The sequence below is a fragment of the Spea bombifrons genome, chromosome 13 (assembly GCF_027358695.1).
Source record: "Spea bombifrons isolate aSpeBom1 chromosome 13, aSpeBom1.2.pri, whole genome shotgun sequence".
Classification (NCBI taxonomy): Eukaryota; Metazoa; Chordata; class Amphibia; order Anura; family Pelobatidae; genus Spea; species Spea bombifrons.
Window position 1 is genome coordinate 25,619,739 of NC_071099.1, and position 23,575 is coordinate 25,643,313.

At 43.6% G+C, this 23,575-nt stretch overlaps 1 protein-coding gene and 1 long non-coding RNA gene across 3 annotated transcripts in view; one reads left to right on the forward strand and one right to left on the reverse strand.

Annotated features, from left to right (window-relative positions):
- The window catches only part of LOC128472067 (uncharacterized), a 99,572-nt gene that overhangs the window by 53,492 nt on the left and 22,505 nt on the right, over positions 1–23,575 (forward strand). The gene's annotated exons all lie outside the window — the stretch shown is intronic.
- BAHCC1 (BAH domain and coiled-coil containing 1) overlaps positions 1–23,575 on the reverse strand; it is a 68,136-nt gene that overhangs the window by 34,506 nt on the left and 10,055 nt on the right. For both annotated transcript variants that reach the window (XM_053454115.1, XM_053454114.1), the window contains exons 2-3: positions 21,867–22,111; positions 2,376–2,555 (exon numbers count right to left, since the gene is read on the reverse strand). In XM_053454115.1, the coding sequence (XP_053310090.1) occupies positions 2,376–2,555; positions 21,867–22,020 (334 nt within the window). In that variant the 5' untranslated portion in view covers positions 22,021–22,111. The remainder of the gene's footprint in view (positions 1–2,375; positions 2,556–21,866; positions 22,112–23,575) is intronic.

Below are 23,575 nucleotides of genomic sequence, written 5' to 3' on the forward strand. Positions count from 1 at the left end.
GGGCAGAACGTCAACGTAAGAAAGAGAGAGAGGAACCTGGAGAAATGCTGGAGGATTTTGCTTCGAACAAGAAGTTCGCATGCTAAAAATAACAGGAGGCACACATACAGCGTTATACAGGAGTCCATACAGCGTTATACAGGAGTCCATACAGCGTTATACAGGAGTCCGTACAGCGTTATACAGGACTCCGTACAGCGTTATACAGGAGTCCGTACAGCGTTATACAGGAGTCCGTACAGCGTTATACAGGAGTCCGTACAGCGTTATACAGGAGTCCGTACAGCGTTATACAGGAGTCCGTACAGCGTTATACAGGAGTCCATACACTCAATGACTTCAATACGCGTTGGTAACCAGCCAACTATACAACAGCGTGACACTTCAGTAAGGAGACACGGGCCGGCGCATTAACACCCAACATTATACGCAATGGCATTGTACTGACACAATAACACACGCAGAAGCCAAATTGTTGTAAAGATATGGCTGCCCCACCCAGCACCCCGCAGGCGAAAACTGTTTGTCCTCATACAATGGGTGTTCTTCCCCACGAGCAAAACGGACTTTCAACACCTTGATGACAAAATCATCTGTCTCCCTAATATCACCGATCCCTCCGGGCTGCCTCGCTCGCTCGGCACGTACAGGAAAACGCGGCGGGGTACACAGAGCTCTCATTCCGCCAACATCAAAGAGATCTGGTGCTCACCACATTCTTACTGAATATGCAAGAAACATTTGTTGACTTGGCTTCACTTTTCCGAGGCTTTAAAGTTTGTTTTTTAGTACAGCAAACATATGTTACGTTACGGTCCGAGTTCATGATTTGGTATCGGCCAATAAAGTGATTGTGGAACAAATAGTTTATAGTACAGTCCAAGGTCTGCCAGACATAAAATACGCTGGAGACCCCAGGACGTTGAGTCTGCGTGTGAAACATGATTGCTCTTTTTCCATCGTCAACTCGCTTTCCACCAGCATTAAAAGCGAAACTTTGCTGTAAATAAACCCGGATATCGTATAGTGTTTTCGCTCCCACCTTTCCTCCGGACCGACTCGTTTCAGAATAGAATAACCCCGGACTGCGAGGCGAAGGAGGTTGCTATACCCTTAAAGGAACAACTTGCCGAGGCGGTATTAAAACATCGGAGCGCTATAACATAAAAATATATATCGACGTCTTTGCAGAAACGTTTCTCCTTGGTCCCTAAGCGTTACGTTATACAAGTGCGGCATTCACATGAGGATAGGGGGGGGGTTCTTACAGGCTCAAAAATCTCTAATCCACTCATTTCTACGTACAACATGAAAAACATTATCAGGCTCCCATTATTATGAATGTATCAAAAGCGAAGGAAATTTAGATAATTACTATCTTCAAAAAGAAGGAAAACAAAGGGAAATCGTTGACTTTGGACCCATTTATCAGCTTTATGCTTTGCACTGTTTACAAAGGGAGTGCTAGCTCATTGGGCTAGATAACAGGTCAGACTCTTAAGCAACATAAAAGGACTGGGATATTATTTTCTCAATCAATGAAATCAGAAACCTCCTGTCATTCTGAAGACTCAGACAAGATAACCCCCTGACCTCATCTCTGATAAGCTCAGGGCCCCTCTGCTTACAGGTGCCTACAGACAATGCCACCAAGCAGGTTTGGGGTGGGAGGAGACTGGGGCAGCAGGGGGGGTAGGGGTAACAGGGTTAAAGTTTAGACAGACTGTGGCTGTTGAAATTCCACCCAGAAGAGGTGAGAAGAGACAAGGTGATGAAAGAAGGGATGGAGCAACAACAGCTTTCTCTGGCTGGTGGCACAAATGTATCCAGAGATGATGGATGGGAAGGAGAGGCATAATCTGAGAGACTGGTTTCTCAAAGACGTTTAACCATTTACAAACCAAAGGCACGGTTACACCTGAGGGGTCACGCAGAAGACTTGAGACCCCGTTACAGAGTCTAGTCTCTAACAGAAATCATTAAATGTAGGTTCGAGATGTGGCAGGGGTGGGGCTTGACTTTTTATATGACCAATCAATAAGCATTAATGTAACTAAGTTGTTTTTTTTTTTCTTCTTCCACAATTGAATTTATAAGTCCATTTTCTGCTGTTTCTATACACATTATTGGGGTTTTTAGGGCTCTAAACCCTGTGATACCCTCATACCCAGCAAACATTCCGAGCTCCTAGAAAAGAGGGGCATCAGGATTTGGATCCCAAAGAGAGACATTCTGGGTGTAGGCATCTCCCTTAATGTTACGGTTAAGCCCTTATTTTTGGGGAATCTATTCCTTGTTTTTTCCTGCAAATATCTGCTGAAAGATGACATCAGACGAGGATAAAGTAACCAATGTGAATGCAGCTTGTCACTAACCTTCATGAGAGTGGGAGAACCAGATCTGGGAAGCGCCGGCTCCATGGGGCCCCCTGTAGGTGGTTTCTGACGGGGAGGATGATGCTCCTGTAGGGTGTGCTGTTGCCGTGGTGCCCAGGCTGCTGCTAAGGAAACTGCCCATGAAAGAAGGGGAGGAGTTTGCCATCAGACCGCTTCCTGCTGGAGGAGAGAGGAGACCAAATCAGTAACGTCGATGACATAGCACCAACGTATTCCAAAGCGTGCTACTATATAAAACGACACTTAGGAGCGAATGGTTAACTTGTTACCAGCTATAGCATTATCACAACTCTCTCCATAATGGGACTGACCAAGTCCATCTTACAAGATAACATCATCAAACGCATTCTAATGATGTCATTCTCCAACCAGATGAGAAAGCAACCTTTTTTATCTTGTATCTTCCCCAGCTGCAAAGTTGCCCCTTTAAAATGTTATTTACATAATGGACCCCCATACCTAATATAGAAGGTGTATCTGCATACCCCTGATGTGTGTTGTCTGGGGTACAGCACATGATATATAATATGTTTATGTCCTACGAAGAAGGAATCGAACGTAAGAGAACTAAAAGGAGCGACACTGGAATAGCAGAACCGTGCGCAGGGTGTATTCGGAATTATTGGCCGATCATCGGGCTCTCCCTTTCACACCCAGCCTTCCGGGCACAATTAAAATATCACATCTTTAAGGAAGTTCTTGCCAATTCACCCCCTCTCCCCTTTCTCCAACTTGCTGCTGTCCCCTGACTACAGGGAGGGGACTCCAGATGTGAGCTCCCGGTGAGTTCTTCCATTCAGCTTATTCCGCCCCAGCCCCTGGCATCATTCCCTCACCCAAATGAATCTTCACTTGGATCGTGAGCTCTGGCACACAAGACAACACCTGTGTCCAGGTGTGGCAGGGTGGTTACGGTGCGAGGTTAACACCTTCTATACCAATCCCCACTGAAAAGGAGTCAAATACATGGAGCAAGGGGTACGTTATCTTTGCCCCTTTGGTACCCGTCTATCATTTTGCAATATCCTGACCCTGTATTAATAAGCACGAGTTATCTTTGCTATTTTATCCAAGACTTGCTTTAGCGTTATAACCGTACACAGCTCAGTATCAAAGCTGTTAACAAGCTACCATGGATGGATAATGAGTCCCTCCATATAAGAGCACCTTATACATCCCGCTCTACACCCAGCATCCTCAGTCACCGTGGAGACCACAAACAGCATCTCAAAGCACAAGTTACACCGAATCATTCAACGTCCAACACGATCCTGGGTCTGTTCTGAGGGTAAATCCGGAGTGTGACCCGCATGCTCTTACTGGGCACAGAGGGTCTGCGGATCCCGCACCCGAGTCTCCCCGCAATCTGCAGACAGCACATCAATACCAATGAAATATTACGAACATTACGCTGAATGATCCATCGCTTACACATCCACGCTGCAGGGTTATACCAGGCAAGAGAACCCTGCTAGAGGAATCATCACCTTCTGTGCTACCAGGTAACTCTGCAAGCCATCTGGGCATCACGCTGATACTTCAAGGATTAAATCACAGGACTCCTTTGATCTACTAGCATCTGTTACTCCCAATGCCCACTACAACTAGCCTGGTCTCAACATATTCAGATCATTAAATCCATACCCATGTGTTCATTTACACTGTATAAAGTTCTATACATAGAGCTGAGCAATGGATATACTAGTGTTGCGTTATTGGATTGGCTTCACCCCTGTCTGCTGGCACACTGCTCCCTGTAAGCACTGCCATTACAGTGAAGCAGTGCTCCGTACCAGATACACAGATTGGAAGAGCTGCCCTGAAGAGCTTACGGTCCAAGTCCGCAAGGCGACGGGGTGCTCACAGCTCCGTTACTTACCCCAGATGTACATGGTGTAAGGCATCGGTTAGGTCTGTCCTAATAACCTCCCTTTACTGTTTGTTCCAAGCATCACTAGGGGCTGTTAAACGACGATGCGGAAGCAGGGGGAGAGTCGCCAGTTGCCAGCCCAGCAGCAGCCGTTCACAGGAGAAAAGAGCAGAGAAACAGTTACACGCATCGTAAAATGAAAGTTTTATTGTGAGCTCATATGGTGGAGATTTCTCGTGGGACACAAGTCCTGGAAACATGGATGTAGTAACCCTTTCACTGCCACGCCAGGCCCTGCAAAAACGCATCGGCAACAGCAGGAGGTTTCCAGATCTGCCACCGCTGGCTTTCCTGCGAGAACCCCCACGTGTCTTTGAACAGCGCGTATTTCCAAACGGAGAGCAGAAAAATGTACCCAAAAACACACAGCAATTTGCTTCTGATAGAAAACAGGTCCGAGCTGCTGTTGATGGGAGGTGGGGGGTCCTCCCACGCCGCAGACTTTTCCCTCCTAGATGCTTTCGAAATGAGTCTCCCAAGTGTGGTTTAAGGGAAAAAAGGATCCATTCCTTCTTCCGGTAAAGATTTCACTCTCACAAGTGAGTTCATCAATGAGTTAGGAAGACAATTATCACGTGTTCCTCGTGCGCTCCGAATGCTTAACTGCTCTCTGTCCTAAAACATGGGGAGCCTGATCACTGCACACTTTATCCCAAAAGAACATCTTCTCCCTGGTTCTTGCCCCGCACCCCCGGCTGCTCCTCACCTGGAGGCAACTCTAAGAAATGAACGAGAAGACATCATCCACTTGGGGTAGGAAAATGTAATGTGTTACTTCCTGACGCGACCGAGTTAACCGGTTCGAACAAACCTGATTTATGTCTTGGCACAGGTTTAACCGGCAGGAGTGATTGCACCTCTGGAAAGAAAATAGGGCAAGAGGAAGCGGAGCTCAGAAAATATGGCAGAGTGAGTCTGGCACGGCCTGGCACGGCAAGATGTTTCCCGAGGCGAGAAAGGGGAGTGAGCCGAGTCAGATGTGCCTGCCTTTAATAGCAAGCTTTGGTGAACGGGCGCTTTGACTTGAGATAGTTTCACAACTCAGCACCAGTAACACAGACATCTCCGGCTAACCCCCAGTAACCAATATCTTAATCACCATAGCAACCAATGAAAGGTTTCTCCGCTTTTGCACCAAGGTACTGCTCTCAATAGATCTATAATTAAAGGGACACTACGGTCACGTTAGCCTCAGTGTATCACGGGGCACAAAACGCTCCACTCTGCCATGCCTTTCACGCAAACCCCGAGATGGCAGCAGTTCCGCTGGTCATGAGTTGGAGATAGTGGTGGAGAGGAAATCTGAGAGAAGAAGGGGGAAGAGAGAGGGAAAACAAATAAAGAGGAGTGTGGAGACAGGATGAATGTGAGAGCGGACCCAGTGCCAAGAGTTACTCAGCAGTTACAGGCAGCTTGCTATTCCCAGTACACAGAGCTCTGTTTTCCGCATGCTGAGTATTTGCAGACTGTGGGCAGACTGGGCCCACTCTGGTTTCTGCTGGCTCCACAACTCCAGAACCAGGCGGCAGCTCTGAACATTCATCTCTCCCTCTGCCACGGTTTCAAAATAGTTCTGTGCAACCTTACACCAAGGCCACCCTGTGTAAGATACCACGGGTACTGCTGTCTGCCCCCCGTCAGCCACAATTATACCACCTATACAGCCCAGCCGAGTACCCAAGTGCTAGCTTTAGCGGCAACGCTGCTTGGTCCTGGTATTCAGAGTATTAATCCAAAGTCTAGCCTTTCCAAGCTGTTATAAGACTACTGTCTCCCATTCTAACTCTACAACACCGCCTAGTTAAATAATATGAATCAAAGGTCTAACCTTGATTGCCTTGTAACAGAGTACTAGTTCCAAGTATAACTGTACGGTCTTTTCTAGTACTAGCTCCAGATCGAGTAGGTCTAGTACAGAGTACTAGTTCTAGATTTAATCACATAGCTCTGTCTAATATTATGGTACCAACCGCGGAGGACTGAATGGTATAAATGTTCTAACTTCAGATCTGCTCATGCAACACTTCCTGTTATTAAAGTATTAATTGCAAATAATTAAACATGGCAATCTCAAAATTTCCCTCTTCCGCGGACATAATGCGCAACTCTCCATTTAACCCTCTCAGTGCAGAAGGGACCAAAAGGGTTACGCATGCATGTCCTGTCTGTCGTCTGGACACTGTGAATGAATCGACTCTGTCCCTCAACCTCCACCCCCTCCTTGGTCTACAACTGGTGTCACTGCTTCTTCTGTTATTGTATGATTCTTATCTGACCGGGCACCCTGCCTAACCGCACAGTACACACACGCGCACACACACACACACACACACACACATATATACGGCACGTCGAGTGTCATAATACATAAACAGCAACACCGCGAGCGACGAAATACTTCTCACGTATCAAGAGTGACCAGAAACCAAACGGACACCAAGATTCTTCCTCACCTTTTCAATAACAGAATAATAATTTTAGGTTGATCCCTATTAAAAATGGAATTCAGCACCCCCCCCCAGTAATAAATACCGTAATAAAAGAAAATAATTACGTGGCGTCCTGGGAAGACCATGTCAGACCTTCTCAGAAGACAATTTATTAGTTCCGCAAGTTTGTTACGTGATTCAGCTTTTCAAGAATGGAACAGATCGGATGAGATTATATTCTATATCATATATAATACATAATCGTATACACACACACACCATATCCACCGTTATGAATGCCATTTGTTTTCACAATTACAGGCGTTTTACCAATTCATGTACTTTTAGAAATGAAGACTCCAAGGGATCAAATGTGCTTTAAATTCCGGCTTTAGCAGCAATGGATTGTTCTCCTCCTTAAAATTCCGGCGCATTTCTAAGAATACAGTCAAAGCAATAATAGAAGATTAGTGGTTTAGATTGAAGTGCTGAATATTCAAGACATGCGCCATTAATCGATACTCATCCCTTCATATTCTGCCTCTAGCGCATGATAAACAGCATATTGTCGCACCCGGAAACACGCCGTGTTATCACCTGTACGCAAGCGCCATGTAAGAACAAGTATGTGCATGACATGGCATGTCTGTAATACACGTGGAGCAAATGTTATAAGATAACACATGTAGACACACGCAACATATGCGCCAATAGGTGTAGATATTAAAACACATACACCGAGCCCCCTTAGATACAGTCATGTGATATAAGCCTGGCATCTAAGGCCCTCCTGAGGCATATGGCAGAAATTGGGTACATATGGAAGTTTGATGGCAACCCCTCCCCGCTGTGATAATGGAGCAGGAACCGACATAATGAAGGACGGGAAACAGACACTCAGCATTTGCTTCTAGTTACAAGAAGAAGCCTGAGGATCTTTTCACAAATCGCCCTGTTTTTGTTTTTTAAGAAGCTGTGAAGGAAGCAGGGGACCAGCTCTGGGGCCGTCTGCGGGTTCCTGAGAACGAAGCTTGGTCTTTGGATCCCACACCCCCTCCATCCCTCCTCCCAAAGTCTGCAAGGAGGACCAGTCCCAGAGGTTGTCCTCCCGCCTGGTCCTTAAGCCAGGTTCCCAGGCTTCATCTGCAGTGTTCACACACACACGCACACACTCTTCTGCCCCTTCGCACGACCCACTCCCCGGCACCAGCGACCGCGGCCAGACACTGAATCAGAGGCTCCCAACGCCACTCCGCATTAACCCTCTTATTCCGACAAAACGCGGACCTGCGACAAGCGTTAAACAACTTCATCAGAAGAGATTTATTCACACTGGACCTGTCCAAACAGCGTCACAATCGGCTTTTGGGTTCCAATTGGACCGGTCTCAACACAGTCGCGTTCAAGGTCCAGCTGTTCCAAAATAAAACGCTGGCAACATGTTGTGAACTATTCGGTCGCGTTGAACGTGATCTGTACAGCGGAGTCGCTATGAAAGAATAGCTTAGGAATATTTGAAGGCATTCAGGTGATTTGGACGATCTTTATAAAAACAAACAGCGTTACATCTTACACTAGAATAACAAGATCCTCTTAGAAAGTTTCTTTATTTACTCAGCTGCCCAACGTATGCTCTCCAATTAAGTGCTAAAAGAATATATATATATTTTTTTTGGGGGGGGGGTTCATAGGGAAACATTATTCTTCGTCTTATTAATTGGATTTAACACTTTCAGTGCCATGGCTTTGCAATGTACTGTGCAACTTTCTAGCACCCGTAGCCTAACACAGTAGTCGTCTGCATCAGCTGAACATGTCAATCATTCAGACAGCTGTCCATCAAACGAGACGGGCTATCAAGAGCTTATCAACAAGGATTTCTGTGAGCTACTGGCCGCCAAATCTGTATCCATAATAGGGAAAAATTATAACTAAATACGCAAAAGTGGGCTGTAACTGGGTGCGTCGGATTCACAGGAAAGGCAGACCCCCCCCCAAAAAAACCCAACACAGTCTATAAATTACAATCACTCATCAGAATGTCATACAGGATTTGGCAGGTCTGTTAACCCTTCAGATGCTATAAACATGTTGCACATGTATCCCACATCATAGAATAAGAGGGGGAATACAGAAAACCCGTTATTTCAATGGCTGGCAAACATTCACCGAACATATCGGCCATACAAGAGAGATCTCGGTTTGCCAGAGTCTTAGGGTTTTTACCCCAATCTCAGGGTAAATGGATAGATTCAAAGAGCCGACTCCTTCATTTTCTACTCTGTTGTAATAAAATCTGAACATCCTAATTGGTGCTTTGTTCACAAAAACTCCATGCTTGAATGCAGGTGAATTAATTCAGAATAACGTTACTTCCAGACAAGTTGTGGTTTTCATGTTTGGTTGCCACCATTACAGAAGAATCTTTATGATGGGCTATCGAAGGGTTACCATTTGGTGAGTGTCTGGGTCAGCTCATTAGAACGTCCCCAGGTACTCGAAGCCTTGGCTCTCCCTTGGCTGTGAACGGGAAGCGGTGTCCGTATTTGCGAGCTCTGAGCTGCCAATGAGTGAGTTGTGATTACACAGACATTCCTGAGAGCTCCGTCACTGGAGATTCCCTACAATCACTCTGAATCACCACTCGCCCCCCACTCACACCCGGGACGAGCTGGGGTTACAAGCCGATAAAATGTCCGGGGTAAAGGGAGTGTGTTCAACGACTCAATTTATTATTTAAAAGTTTGTTTTGAGAGGGAATTGAACATTTAAATCAGTTAATTAGTCAAACACGGGGGTGAGATGGGTTTGAGTCCAAGGCTTGGTTTAGCCTTCCTTGTTTTTAGGGCCATTATGTTTTATGTGCAAATAATAATGAATTGAAAAAAATAAATTCAAAGATTGTTCACAGCAACCGAATAAGGTAGCTTATCTAGTGATAGTTACCGGCACATGATGTCATTTGTTTCTTTATGACATGTTTTTTAAACACTATTGCATTGTGTGTGTTGTTCTGTTTTTAAAGCTGCTATTCCATTGTTAAGACGCCAACGGCCCATCTACAGGGAGCGTAATTTGGGAGGGTTATGCATTTTTCCAAAGGTCTCTAAATGGGGTGAGCAGGTTTAACTTCATTCTTGTCTCCAAATCCCGCACAAGGATAATCGGCAAGGCCTCCAAAAATTGTTATGGGTAAACACCAAAAAGAAAATCAAAGCATTCCCTTAAATAAATCAACTTTATCTTTTTCCGCTCTCCTTTGAGATAACACAATAAGCATCTAATCACGCGAGCCGCTTCCTGGCACCTGTATGAACAAGAGAGGAGGCGCCTTCTTAAATGTCGGAAAATAAACACAAAACTTGTGAAGAAAAAAAAAATGGTGGAACGTCATCAAAGCGAAAAGAAGAGACTCAACACAAACCCGAAGAACGCTCCCCACAAGCACAGGGTGCGACGACAAACATCCCATTTAATGGCTAATAAGACCAATTCGTCCCGTCTAGTCTACGCATGTTCCTGCCGTGAAGACTCGTAATTGGTACTCTGTCTCCCCTTAGATTCAGGAGCCATATGCCTATCCCATGTGTGCTTCAATCCCCTCGCTGTATTAACCTCTACCACTTCTGCGGGGAGGCTGTTCCACTTATTGGGTAAAAATGCTTGTCTGTTAGCACAATGGTCACATGAAGTAGGCTACGAGTATCCCTTCCTTGAGTGCGCAATCCCCGGGCTGCCCCATCGGCCGGCAACCCCAGCTCACGTGAGGCTTGCAATGTGATGTACGCTGTAAACCGCACAAAATTAGGGAACCGTTCCTTCTGCTAATTTTCCCTTTCCCCTACATTCTCTCCCTCCAAGCAACCCGCACGTGACGCCATTTCACAAAACCACCAGCGCGTCTCCGTGTTTGCCGAAACTCGGTGGCTGTCCTTTGTGCTGCGGGCAGTAAAGCTCCGCCACAGGGGTTATGTCTCGATTTATACATTATCCAGCTTCTTGGGGAAGGCCAAATACCCCTAGGAATGGCAGTCAGGGCGAGGGGGACATATAAACTAATTATGCAGCTATCCCCCTCCTCCTCCTCGGCTTTTTTAGGTAGACTGGGGCTCATAAAACTTACGGGGGTGCGTTCAGTCCGTGGGAAACCAGCTGGACGACAATGCATTAAAATAAAACTGTCCTAATCAAACCCGGAGAGATTTACCGGGTTCTGGATTTCTACTATTTTTGGTTGTTTTAATTTTGTTGCTGCTTCGCAAACTATTAGCAAGTTGACAGGTTGTGGGAGCAGAGCATGATCTGACGATGATGAATACGCTGTGATATAGATGAATATACAGCAGAAAGAGTTAACCTGTTTCATTCCAAGGGGGGTACCCTATCTCTCAGTTTACCAGCACAGTAAATATGGAGTGTGAGTGTCTGTACGGTCTGCGTTTCCCCAGGTATCAGGATGATCTCCGGGTGAACGGTCGCAGTCTGCAGCCGATACTTACATATTCTACTCAGATTTAATGATATGACAACTGAGATTGCTGCTTGAATACTGGTGGTTTATTAGCGAGTACGTTAGACTCCAGACCAGTTAGGAGTTTCACAAGGCCCATTATTTAGTTGCCAGAATGAACCTGACACTACAAAAGAATCTTTGTGATGGAGAGAGCCGGAGTCACTTAGAAATCCCGCCGGTAAGAGCATAACGGACGGTAACGACCGCTCACAAGAGCTCCCCAGGTAAGCAGGTGAGTTTCCGCCCTCTGAACATCTTGTCGCCCTGATCGTGGGTGTGAGTGTCACTCCATAAGTAAAGCGAGTGCGTCAGGCTTGCGCTAGTCGGAGCCAATATACTCAGACTCTGGCCGTAAACTCCAGGCAGCGAAATGAGAAGGGGGCGGAATGGAGGCGTGAGAAAAAAATCTGTGTATCTGGATTTTTGATGATTTAACTAACGACGGGTTCTTCTGAGTAATATTTGCTTTCTTTTTCCAATTTCACCCAATGCAAATGTCACATTGTATCAAAAAAGGTAAATCACTTTAGAAGCCAACACCATGAATTCTGGAAAACTATCTAATTTACATTATACAGCAGATTGGTGCGAAGGTATACATTACCTGTGTATATATTGCATATACCGTATTTGCTCGATTATAAGACGACCCTGATTATAAGACGACCCCCCAAAATCTGAATATTAACTTAGGAAAAAAAGAAAAAGCCTGAATATAAGACGACCCTAAAGGAAAAAAGTTTTACCAGTAAATGTTAATTCATGTAAACTATTTTTTTTAATAAAAGCTATGATTGAGAAAAATATTTTTTTTTTGTTTTTATTTCTTGTATTTTCCAACCTGTCCCCCAGTTACGCACATCTGCCCCCAGGCTTGCCGCACCAATATGGCACTGTGGCCCATGATATGCCTTTTAACCCTCTATATGCCACTGTGCCCCATGGTATGCCTTTTGACCCCCTATGTGCCACTCTGCCTCCAGAAATGCCTTATACCCCTATATCCCATTCTGGCATTTAGGGGGTTAAAATGCATATTATGGGGCAGAGTGGCATATAGGGAGGTATAAGGCATTCCAGGAGGCAGAGTGGCATTAAGGGAGTTAAAAGGCATTATATAGAGCACTCTGCCTCCAGAAATGCCTTATACCCCTATATGCCACTCTGGCATTTAGGGGGTTAAAAGGCATATTATGGGGCAGAGTGGCATATAGGGAGGTATAAGGCATTTCAGGAGGCAGAGTGCTCTATTAAATGCCCCCTTAACGCCACTCTGCCTCCTGAAATGCCTTATACCTCCCTATATGCCACTCTGCCCCATAATATGCCTTTTAACCCCCTAAGTGCCAGAGTGGCATATAGGGGTGTAAGGCATTACACACACACACACACACACACACACACACACACACACTTACTTACCGGTGCTTCCAATTTCCTGCTGCATTGCCGGGGCAGCGGGTTGACGTCTCATTCCGCGGCAGCCGGAAGGAGGTGGAGTTGGCAGCGGGGGTTTGTATGCGTCCGTCGCAAATACCTTCCCCGGCTGTCAGAGATCAGGAACTCTGGAACTCTAGTCTCTGACAGTCGGGGAAGGTATTTGCGACGGACGCATACAAACCCCCGCTGCCAACTTCACCTCCGGAAGCACCGGTAAGTGTGTGGGGAGGGGGGGGCGACGACAGGAGGATCCAGGTCCCCTGCAGCGGTGCGGGGGATCTGGATCTTAGTCTACTAATCAGACCTCTATTTGAGGTCTGATTAGAAGACGACCCCGATTATAAGACGAGGGGTATTTTTCAGAGCATTTGCTCTGAAAAAAACCTCGTCTTATAATCGAGCAAATACGGTAATATTTATTAAGGGTGTAAAGGTGCATAAGATTAACGTTGACAGATAAGTCACCATCATTATAAAGATCTATTGTGGAGCATTGCTATGGCGACGGCACCATTAATGCTATTTAAATATCACACCGAGCGAGCCGTGGCCAATAGGAGAGACTAACGTGTGGTGTTTTTTTTTTTTTTTTTTTTTTTAAGAACACAAAAGTCTTTTTTATTAACATCCCTAGAAAGGGACGCAAAGCCATATCTTGAGATTCTAAGCCGGTGAACAGGGAAGTAGCTTTATGTAAGCAGGTGCATCGAGATGGTCCCAAATAAATAAATAAAGGAGAAGTTCCCTGGCTCCTGGGCCTCGGGAAGCCCTGGTATACCCTGCGTCCCCGTCCCCTGGTGACACAGCGATCCCCTGGTCATTGAAACAAGATTCAGTTCCCGCACGTATATAAATTGTTTCCAGACGCTGCCAATAATGTCCTCATCTTTCTAGGAACGCGGTCTGCTCCCTGCCTGTAATTATACCTTGGTTCCTGTATCCCCAGTTCGCGAACGCACACCTACTGCCTTTAGGTAAAAAAAAAAACATACATTTGTATCGGCTGAGTGCCTATTCCCTAAAATAAATGGAAACGATGCGGCGCTGAATAATCAGACAGCCGACACATTTAGGAGTCAAATCAATCAAACCCGGAATCTCCAATATTTCATCTAATGGAAACAAGAACACTATATCAAACTTCGCTGTCATTCCTCGCACTTAATTAGATTTTAATGTCAAGTTTGGGTTTTTTTTTATTCTTTAATATTTTCTTTAGCATTTTTTATCATCTTTATGCTTTTAATTTAAAACTGTTGCATTTTCTGTTTGTATTAAGGAAATTGCTGGCCATAACGTCAACATTTTGCAGAAAACATTAATGGAAATAAAAGCAAAATGGTTTGTAGAATTGGCAACAATTCTAGAAAAAATAAAATAAAAAAAGGTATGTTATAAATGAACCAGCAGTGCCATTTAGGTAATTATACTGCTTTTATCAAATGATTGAACCAGGAACTGACAAAAAAACTCCCCTGTCTTTTATTCCGCCCCTGATGCCTCTCTGGGAGCTCAGGGTGTTGGGTTTGAGGGTATCACAGGGTTCTACGGTCCTAAAAGCCCCGATAATGTGGATTGAGACAGCTGGATTCCTTAGCCCAGGATCACTATGAAGAATAAGAATGCAGCACGCAGGAGGCAGTCACGTCTCTAACACATAGTAAAGAAGTCACCCCTCTACGGGGCTCCGCAGTATCTACCCCTCTAAATCTCCCTCCTATCAGCGCTGGGTCTCCTCCAAGCCGCTCTCCCCTCTGCTGTAAATCAATTTGTCCAATAAAACAGTCTGACATGCTGAAATATCGGCAAAACAGCCACTCAATCTGTTTATGCAAATCAAATAAATCTATCTGTCCTTTCTAAATATTGATTATATTTCTTAATTTATAGCAAAATAAATACTGAGATGACATGCAAAGTTGGGAAAGAGGGGGGGGGGCCGGTAGAGGAGAAGACAAGTGATGGAGGAGGACCCGTGGTTTGAAAGGTGAAGATGGAAACGTTACATATGAGGATATGACAAGAAGAGTAAACAAGATAAAAATGGCCGTTACATTTAACACCCCGAAAACACTACGGTCGCGCATACACATCATGAGGATGGGCCGACCGACATCCAAACGGCAATAACGATACCCAGTCCAGTAGTAATGGGGTACGGAGTCCAGACAAATTAATATATAATCCTTACTATTAAATCTGACCAGAAATAAACCTTTGATAAAGAGCGAGACCACGAAAGAACTTTGTTTCTGGTCCCCGTCTGCAATCTACGAGGAATACAACATTCATTTTTTTCTTCCCCCTTCCATCTGCTAATCACAGAGTTTGTTAGCTGAAGCGTGGATATTTATAGGGAGCCGGCCCCCGGTGTTATGGGCCACAATGTGAACTGTGGAGTTTTGTGGGTTTTAATGAGGTGCTGGGAACATCTAGCCACAGCTCGAGTCCCCAACTTCCAAACAACCAACGTTTTAAGGACTAAAACATTTTGTTAGGTGAAACAAGGTTAACAAGAATTTATGGAAATTCAACAGTAGCCCCATGAGGACCAAAGTGGACAACACTAGGACTTGAAACCAGTTGGTTAGCGATGACCACATCTCCACGTTAAATCAATGTATACACACTGGAAGACACCAAGCCCGACTCCAGCTGTATTGCCAATTAGCCGACGTCTGTCCTAATCACGCCTTAATAAATGAATGTTAATTATCGCGCTCCTACGGACACACGCGTGTATGATCAGGGTTGGATTGTGTATTATGCAAAGAAGGGACGTGCCCGGAACATCTAAGAAATAAAATTAGACTCCCTTATGCCCGGGGCCTTTAAATATAAAATTCTCACACGTTCCATTTATTCCCCTAGTAGCGGGCAAAGCGATTAAATATGCAGGGTCACATTCCAGGGAGCTGCCGAGTGCTCGGAGATCAATTCTGTCAATTCCTTGTGCGTTTCTTCTACAGGAGCCAAACGGATCAGTCATTGTTTCCTTCACAGTTCATCTCTATTCGTCCCAACATTAAGAACGGCCGGCACACGATACCCGCGAAAGAGCTGACATTCAGAATAACAGCCACTCCCCAACCACACACGTGTAGTAAAGGTAAATCACAGAGGGTATGATGTCATGATGTCATGATGTCATGGGCTAATACTGCCCCTTTTCTGAAGTGACCTGGAGCGTTGCCTCGGGGATCCAATAAGGACTGTTTCCCCAAACCCAAGACGATAAGGTGGTACTTTCTCAGCTTTCACCAGCAGAAATCTATATACCTCCTAAATCGTATAAATGGTTTATGGTGGTAATATTTTTACTCCCCTACATCAGCAAACCTGCATTTCAGTCACAAGAAAGACGCGCACGAAAAAAACTCGGGACAATCCTAATGTCATCCTAAATCCAGAACAAGGCCAAGGATCAAGCAGGGTTTGAGGTTTTACCGCAGCGGACAAAAATGCAAACCGCAACATTTTTTTAATCTCTTTTCCATTTTTGTGATCATTCTGCATAATGAAGGCTCGTTTAGTATAATTTTGTCTTTAACCGCAAAACTCTGCAGTCACCAAGGCTAAAATAATGAGTTTTCTTGGTAACTCCACTGGCCTCTAACAATAGCCGAGAGCAGAAATAGACTTGGACCTCAAGGGCCAAGGCTAGCCAACAAGTTTAACTAACGGAGTGCCAGTCCCACCGCACCCGGTCATTCATGTTCCACAGACCGGTGACCTGCGATTCCTCTGTTTAGCCACAGATTCCCGCGGGTATCACACATTTAGTGGACAAATATCTTACACCGAAGGAAAATATCACATTTGCCTTGAAAAGTTTTTTTTTTATTATTACAAGCAATTTGAGATTTCACAATCAGGCCGAAAAAATGAATTCTATTTTGAAAAAACTCCTACGTTACTCCAAGACCAGACAGCCACAGGGGCCAAACAAGTGCTACAGACCGGGCCCGGGCAATATGGAAGTCTTGAACTCTAAGTCACACTTTTGTGAGCGTCACGTAGTCCCTGCTCTCTTTTGCTGTCTGTTAGCTCTGATAGCGCATGCTTTCACTACAGGTAAAATGTTAGGGCTGAATGGTAAAAACCTTCTACATACCAAGCGCTTGTACACACACGTACCAACTATCTTACATCAACTGGACTGTTCCCCGCACAGCCTTCTTTGGGAAATCAAAACCACGTGTTACCTGCCTACCATAAAGCGGCCTGTCTTAACATTCTTCTATAATCCCCCCCCACCAGGGAAAGGCACCGTCTGCAGGTGGGTCAAAAACAGGCGAATTATGGAATCATACATTCATACATTATACATTCATTCGCAATCGTACATTGAGGTTGGATAAGAGATTACCGCGCCTTTTAAAAGGGTGTGAAATTCATGGCTGAAATGTAGGACAGTCTGCCAGCTACTGCTTCTTTACCATTTATGCAACACGCTGTAACAATTAACCCTGTAGTAAACAGGTTGTACGTGGTGCTTTAACCCCATGTCTGCCAGAAAGCAGAGGCTAATTGTCCCTAAACACAAGAAACGCCTACACATTATGGGCAAATGGTCAGTCGTTTGGGATCAGCATCCTAAGTGAATGCATCTTCGCTTGGTATCATTAAATAAGGACTTTTTGCGTGAGCCGCGGAGGGCGAGAAGCTCCCCTTTTGTCCTGTGAAAATATCCCTGATATGTTTTCCCTGCCACATCACAGTCGGAAACCGCCGGGACCCGGCACCTTGATCAGAAATACATGGAATTCCGCCGTATCTGTTCTCCCAAATTGTAATATTCCGTGTTGGTGATTTCCATGGCACAGTTTAATCCACTTGCTAATTGTAATCCCATTATAGCACAGAGAAATTCATTAGTATTCACAGCTCATCAACCTAGCAACAATAACAGTTACTGCGCTATTCCAAAACTGCTAAAACTCACTGCCATATTTAAAGCAAGCGGTAAACACAAAGTGGGGTAAAATGTGGCATTGTAAAAATTAGCTTTTCAATAAGTATGGAATTAGTTTAAAGGGACAGGGAGGCGTTACTAAAAATTGGCAGGTTAAAAAAGTATGTAAAGTATTGGACGGGATTCGTATTTTCCTTTAAGAAGTCTAATATATTAGGAAAAAGCAGGTATTACAAGAAATAATTCCCAGTATTTTCTGGGTATTTTTTTTTATTATTTTTTTTTTCTAGCTGTGAATTTAAATTCTGATCACTGACCAGAAATGTAAGAATGAAAATAAAAAAAAATGGGGATCGCCGATCTGTTACCAAAAAACTCATGATTCCTGATTTTACTGATCACTGCGCCTTTAACGCGCGCCACATACAGAGGGTGAGTGAGGACACACTAGGTCGGCCGAGGAGGTCTGCCCTGTAATGTATATTTTAATGGAGGGAGAAGACTTCTTAGAGCAATGCCCTAAGTACAGACTTGCGTTAAATTATTTTTATACCCAAGGCAGCTTTTCTTGGTTAGAACACAAAGGAAGTTTATACCAGATGAAAGAGTGCTATAAAAAGACGTATCTATATTTAGGAATGATACAAAAGTATACAGCCACATATACACAAATCAGATTCATATAAAAGATACAAAATCTAGGAACTATTAAAAAAAAACTGTGAATTAAACTATCTCCATATATGCGCAATGTTTTAATGATTAAAAACAAACAAAAAAAAAAAACACTACGTTCTATAGGCTTCGGAATACATTGATATAGATTCATCGATATTGGTGTATTGTTTAAAATAATTTTAATACAGGGTATTTAAATGTTTTTTTTGGTTTTTTTTATTGCTGAAACATCTTAAAGAGACAGAAACCAATATTAAAGGTCTGATCTTACGTCCTTTGGCAAGTAAGTCCTGGTGAAGGGAGATTACATTGCATGCATAGCTTTGTGATTTTCATTAAATGCATGTTAATTTAAGCATTAAATATTATTTGCTGGGGAATATGTTAATATTCTATAAATAGAACATGGTAATAACCTTCCTATACATTTGATCTTATTGTCTCTGCATTAAACATACATATTTCTGGGTTTATTCCCCAAGGTTAGTGTCCGGTCACATGACGGATTGAAGCGTGCAACCCTTTTGCAACGGCCATTGATGGGATGGGGGGGGGGTCGATACATTTTGGCCTCTTCTACAAAACACTGGAAAGTTCAAGAATTTTTAGCACCGATTTAAATCGTCAGTGCCCGCATTGTAAACGATTTCCACTTGTGAATAACTGCCTTTGTGTGTCACATGTCTCCTCGCACATTCTTTTTTTAATAATATAGAAAAAGAAAACTTGGAAAAAAAGAAGTAATTGTGAACCCTCCAAGGACGCACGTACATAGCCGGGCCCTTTCTCCTGGGGGGCATTGTATGTCTTCATAAGGATACCAGAGGCACTTGTTAACACTAATACATGCCCTGCCAATTCATTCTCACACTGACACTTCATCGCTTTATATAGAAACTGGATTTTCTTCTCTTGCAGTCGCAGAAATGCTGTCCTTCAAGTAAAAAAAAATCTGAGGCAGGACCCTTCAAACCCCCTGCCCCCCCCACTCACAAACAACAACCCTTTTTTGTTCCGATACAGAATGCGTTTTTTTCTTTTCTTTCATCACTGGATAAGAATTGGGGGGGGGGGATGATATCCAAGCACAAGATAGTTTCTGTATTTTGGAGTCTGAACTCAGTTTCCCCCAATGTGTTAATGTTTTGATGTTAATTTGCAATAGAACTATATTAAAAAAAATAAAAAATAATGTTGCATGCAACATTAAGGCATTTTAAATAATTATTTTAGGTTGATTACAGAATTACAAGTTAAAAATATTTCTATGGTAATGCAAAAAAATAACTGATAAAAACAGAATCGCGGTGAAATTTAATTTAATTTTTTGTAAGTTTTAGGCCCGTGAATCATTTTATGGCAAAGAAAGGAATTAATTTAAGAAAGTAAGGTCTGGCTCAAAAGTGCTTCAAATATGTCTGTTAAAAACAGAAATTGCGTGTGCGTGTGATATGTGGAAGCTGTGAACACGGGAAGCTAAAATTTGCAAAAAAAAAAAAAAAATGCTATGTAGCCTAAAACAAATCAATTTGCCAAGTCTTCTCCTGGACCCCGTGTATCACCTTCACATATCCTTCCAGGTTTTGGCTTTTGTTGAAGTAAGATTGCTGAGTAGCCCATTTCTAGATTTTACATTTAAAAAAAAACAGGTAATTTGCTGATTTTCCGATAATTGTTTCTATCCTAATAAAAACTTTATTACAAAAAAAAAAGATACGAATAAAATCACAAAAATATAAAATAAAAAAGATACAATATTAAAACATAAGCAGGAATGCCTCTCACAAAACAAACCCCATTCGTTGGAATTTTAGGAAATATTTAACCTCTCCAAAAGTGAAAATGTAGTTTTTATAGCGATAATCTGTACAACGCATTTTCAAAATTCTATATAAAATATATAATATATTAAAATAGTTAGCGCTTCTTACAGTCCCTACATTCATAGGGTCTGACACCACCAATGAAACAATTGCGAGATGCCTCAGAGCTTGCAATCCATTATGCAAAGGATGTTTTGCGTGGATCATGCTTACAGATTAAGTAAATCTACCAAAGATCCGTCTACTATTATCGTTTTTTCAAATATCTGTCAGGAAGTCATTTGCGACCACATAAAAATAAATGGGAAAATGAAAAGCCGAGGCTAATATACATGTAAACAGAAGGAAATTAACATTTTAGAACAGAATTATTGTGTGAAATGGTCGTTTTGCCCTCAGTTATAATAAAAACCTTCTGCTTTCAGTGTCAGTGTTTTGTGATTTTTCTTCTTAATTTATTTTGTTTACAACCAAAAAAAAAACTGAATAAGGATTTTTGGATTTCTGTAACCTTCTGGGTACAGGAAGCCTTCAGAATGCACTGCAACATCACGGGAATTATCCGCCTTCAAAGGCCCCGGAGTTAGCATCTCATATACGCTCATTAGCAGTAAGAAAACAAGGTGCTTTATGAGTTTAAAACAAAAGGAAAGGCAAATCTAGGCTTTTAGGTAAATTGTGTGTTTGTGGCTGGCACACAGTGTTTGTGTGGCCATGAAAGGATAAAGTGTTTTGTTTCCATGGTGACAGGAGAATAGATATGTGAGTGCTGGTATCTATCAATACCTCTGCGCAGCCATATGCATGTATGTATGTATTTGGATGGGTAATAGAGGACTTACTTTTCCATTACACATTTCCATGGCAACCTGATTTACACATAGCAAGAAACAAAGAATTGCAATTTGTCAACATTCCAAAAAACAAAACAAAAAACTGTTTTTAGGATGATTTAGTGTTAAGATTAAAAGGTTGATCTGTGGTCCCATTGTACAGTGTTGTGGAATATGTTGGTGCTATATAAATCAATAAATATTAATAATAATGGTTCAAACACACAAAGAAATCATACACACTTTAGGAAGGTGCCAAAATGGCCACGAGCTCTCATGGGGGGCTCGTCGCAGACATGCGATTAGAACAGTTTGGATTACACTGAAACTGCCACAAACTGCCACCTGCAAGCTTCTAATTATAAGCCCAATAAAATAACACAATATGTATAAAACATTATCTATGTGACAACACATCACGCAGCCACCAGTAACCTACTCTCAAGGTAATCGGGGAAAATATTCTGTTTTTCAGTTAAGATTAAGATATTTCCAGCCACATGGCTCTTAAAACAACAAATACTGTGAATGTCCAGTAACCTTATAGACACATGAAGCACAACGGTTACAATGTATTACACTTTACACTTTACACTGTAACGTGTATCGCCGCGCCCTGTGTTACATTTTATCATTGTGTTATTGTTATGTTACACACCATCACTGTGACATTTGTACCAGTATATTGTACCCCTGTGTTGTGTGTCACATTGAACCCCTGTGTTGTGTGTCACATTGAACCCCTGTGTTGTGTGTCACATTGAACCCCTGTGTTGTGTGTCACATTGTATCCCATGTGGTGTTTGTGTCAGTATATTGTATCCCTGTGTGTGTGTGTGTGACACATTGTATGGTGTGTCCTTTATCACATTGTGTTACTGTGGTATTTATCATGCCCCTGCCCCTTACCTGTGTGGGTGGCCATGGGGAGCGGGGAGGAGAAGTACTTGGTGGGCTGGAAGTGGCCCGGGTGCTGCACCGCGCTGTGGCCCGCAGGCGGGTTCATCCGGCCGGCTCCGCGGTGACTCAGGTGAGGAGGAGGAACAAACTCCCGGCCGTCCATCCCGGAAAGGGGTGTGGTCAGTGGGTGGTGCTCCTTACTGGGAGGTCCCGGGGGCGTGGCCGGGCTCCTCCTGTAGATCCGGGGTCATTCTCTGAAAATGAAACATCGCATCAGAGGTTACTATCTCGGCCAATGGGATAGCCCGCTCAGCGTGAAAACTACCAGTTATCTTTATACTATTAACAAGCCATGTTTAAAGAACCTGCGCCACGTGCTGCGTCTCCAACTATGTTTAAACTACATTTCCCATGATCATCGCTTAATGATCCTTAGGACTATGGGAGGGCGGTAGATAAATAGAACAGCCTTCCAGCAGAAGTGGCAGAGGCTAATACAGTGAGGGGATTTAAACATGCATGGGACAACCATGCGGAATCTAAGACCAGACCAACAATGATTAAGGTTTCAATCTTTACAGCCATAAAACTTGGAGCCTCCTGTAATCTAATGACATCGTATTATGTAATGTGTGATAGAGCACAATGCATCGGGTGCCATGTTTATTGGGTCCTGCAGGTGGACAGAGGCCTCAGCATTGTGTATGAACACGTACTCCGCAGAAGCGTCAGACGAAGCCTGTTAATTGTCCAATCAATAAACGGGTACATTAACCATACACTAAATTTTATTTCACCCTCGTAAATGCAAACGGTTACCCTTCGCATTTTGGCTGCCGCAGCATTACATGGTTGGGTTCAAACATATGGAATGGAGGAATTTAGGCAATTGTGAAATCCAGTTATGAATGTAAGAAACAAAATAAGCACTAGATGGGATTTGTGATTTCTGGATCGCATGAATTAACCCAGAAAAACGTGGAAATGATGAATCCGGCATTCAGATTGCGGACGTATTCTTAGTGTCCAGTCTATAGGTTGTCGTGAGAAATGCACAGAGATCGACACCTAATACTGATCCTTAGGAATATCCGAACAAGCCAGCATATGCATTCAATGGATGTCACTCTGCGGGGTTCAGAGCCGGTATGCATACAAATAAAGGCTGGATTTGGGAGCCTTACTGACGTACTTAGTAGCCATACGTAGGGGAGACTACATAACACTCGCTGAGGTCTGTATAAAATACTCGGCACTCGTTGGAGCCATACATCCCGGGCACCTGGGATCTGTCAAGCGCTAGCCTGAGGTTGATGGTTGCCAGCTTCCCAGCTGTTTTAGGACTATGACTTCCATAATCCCCAGCTGCCGTAGCTTGAAATCCTCTGGAGAGTCCACTTACCCGCTCCTCGTCATAGGCTTAGGGAAGAAATGATGATGGGGGTGTGGGTGCCTGAGAATATTTTGATAACGTCCTCCTGCATATGTACATCTATTAGAGGATGGGGGTCTTCATCCACCTATAGGCCTTAATAAAATGTAAGGACCTGTACCACGGAAATGTCAGGGTTTGCTCCCAATTCTCAGGGTGCGGAGGCAGCTCCTTCACACTCTGCCACCCTTAGCGAGTCACTTGAACAGAATCTCTCCCCTAATAGCGCTTTAGCGTATGAGGGTTCTCTATAAATAAAATGTAATGGGCTATTGAAGGGTTAATA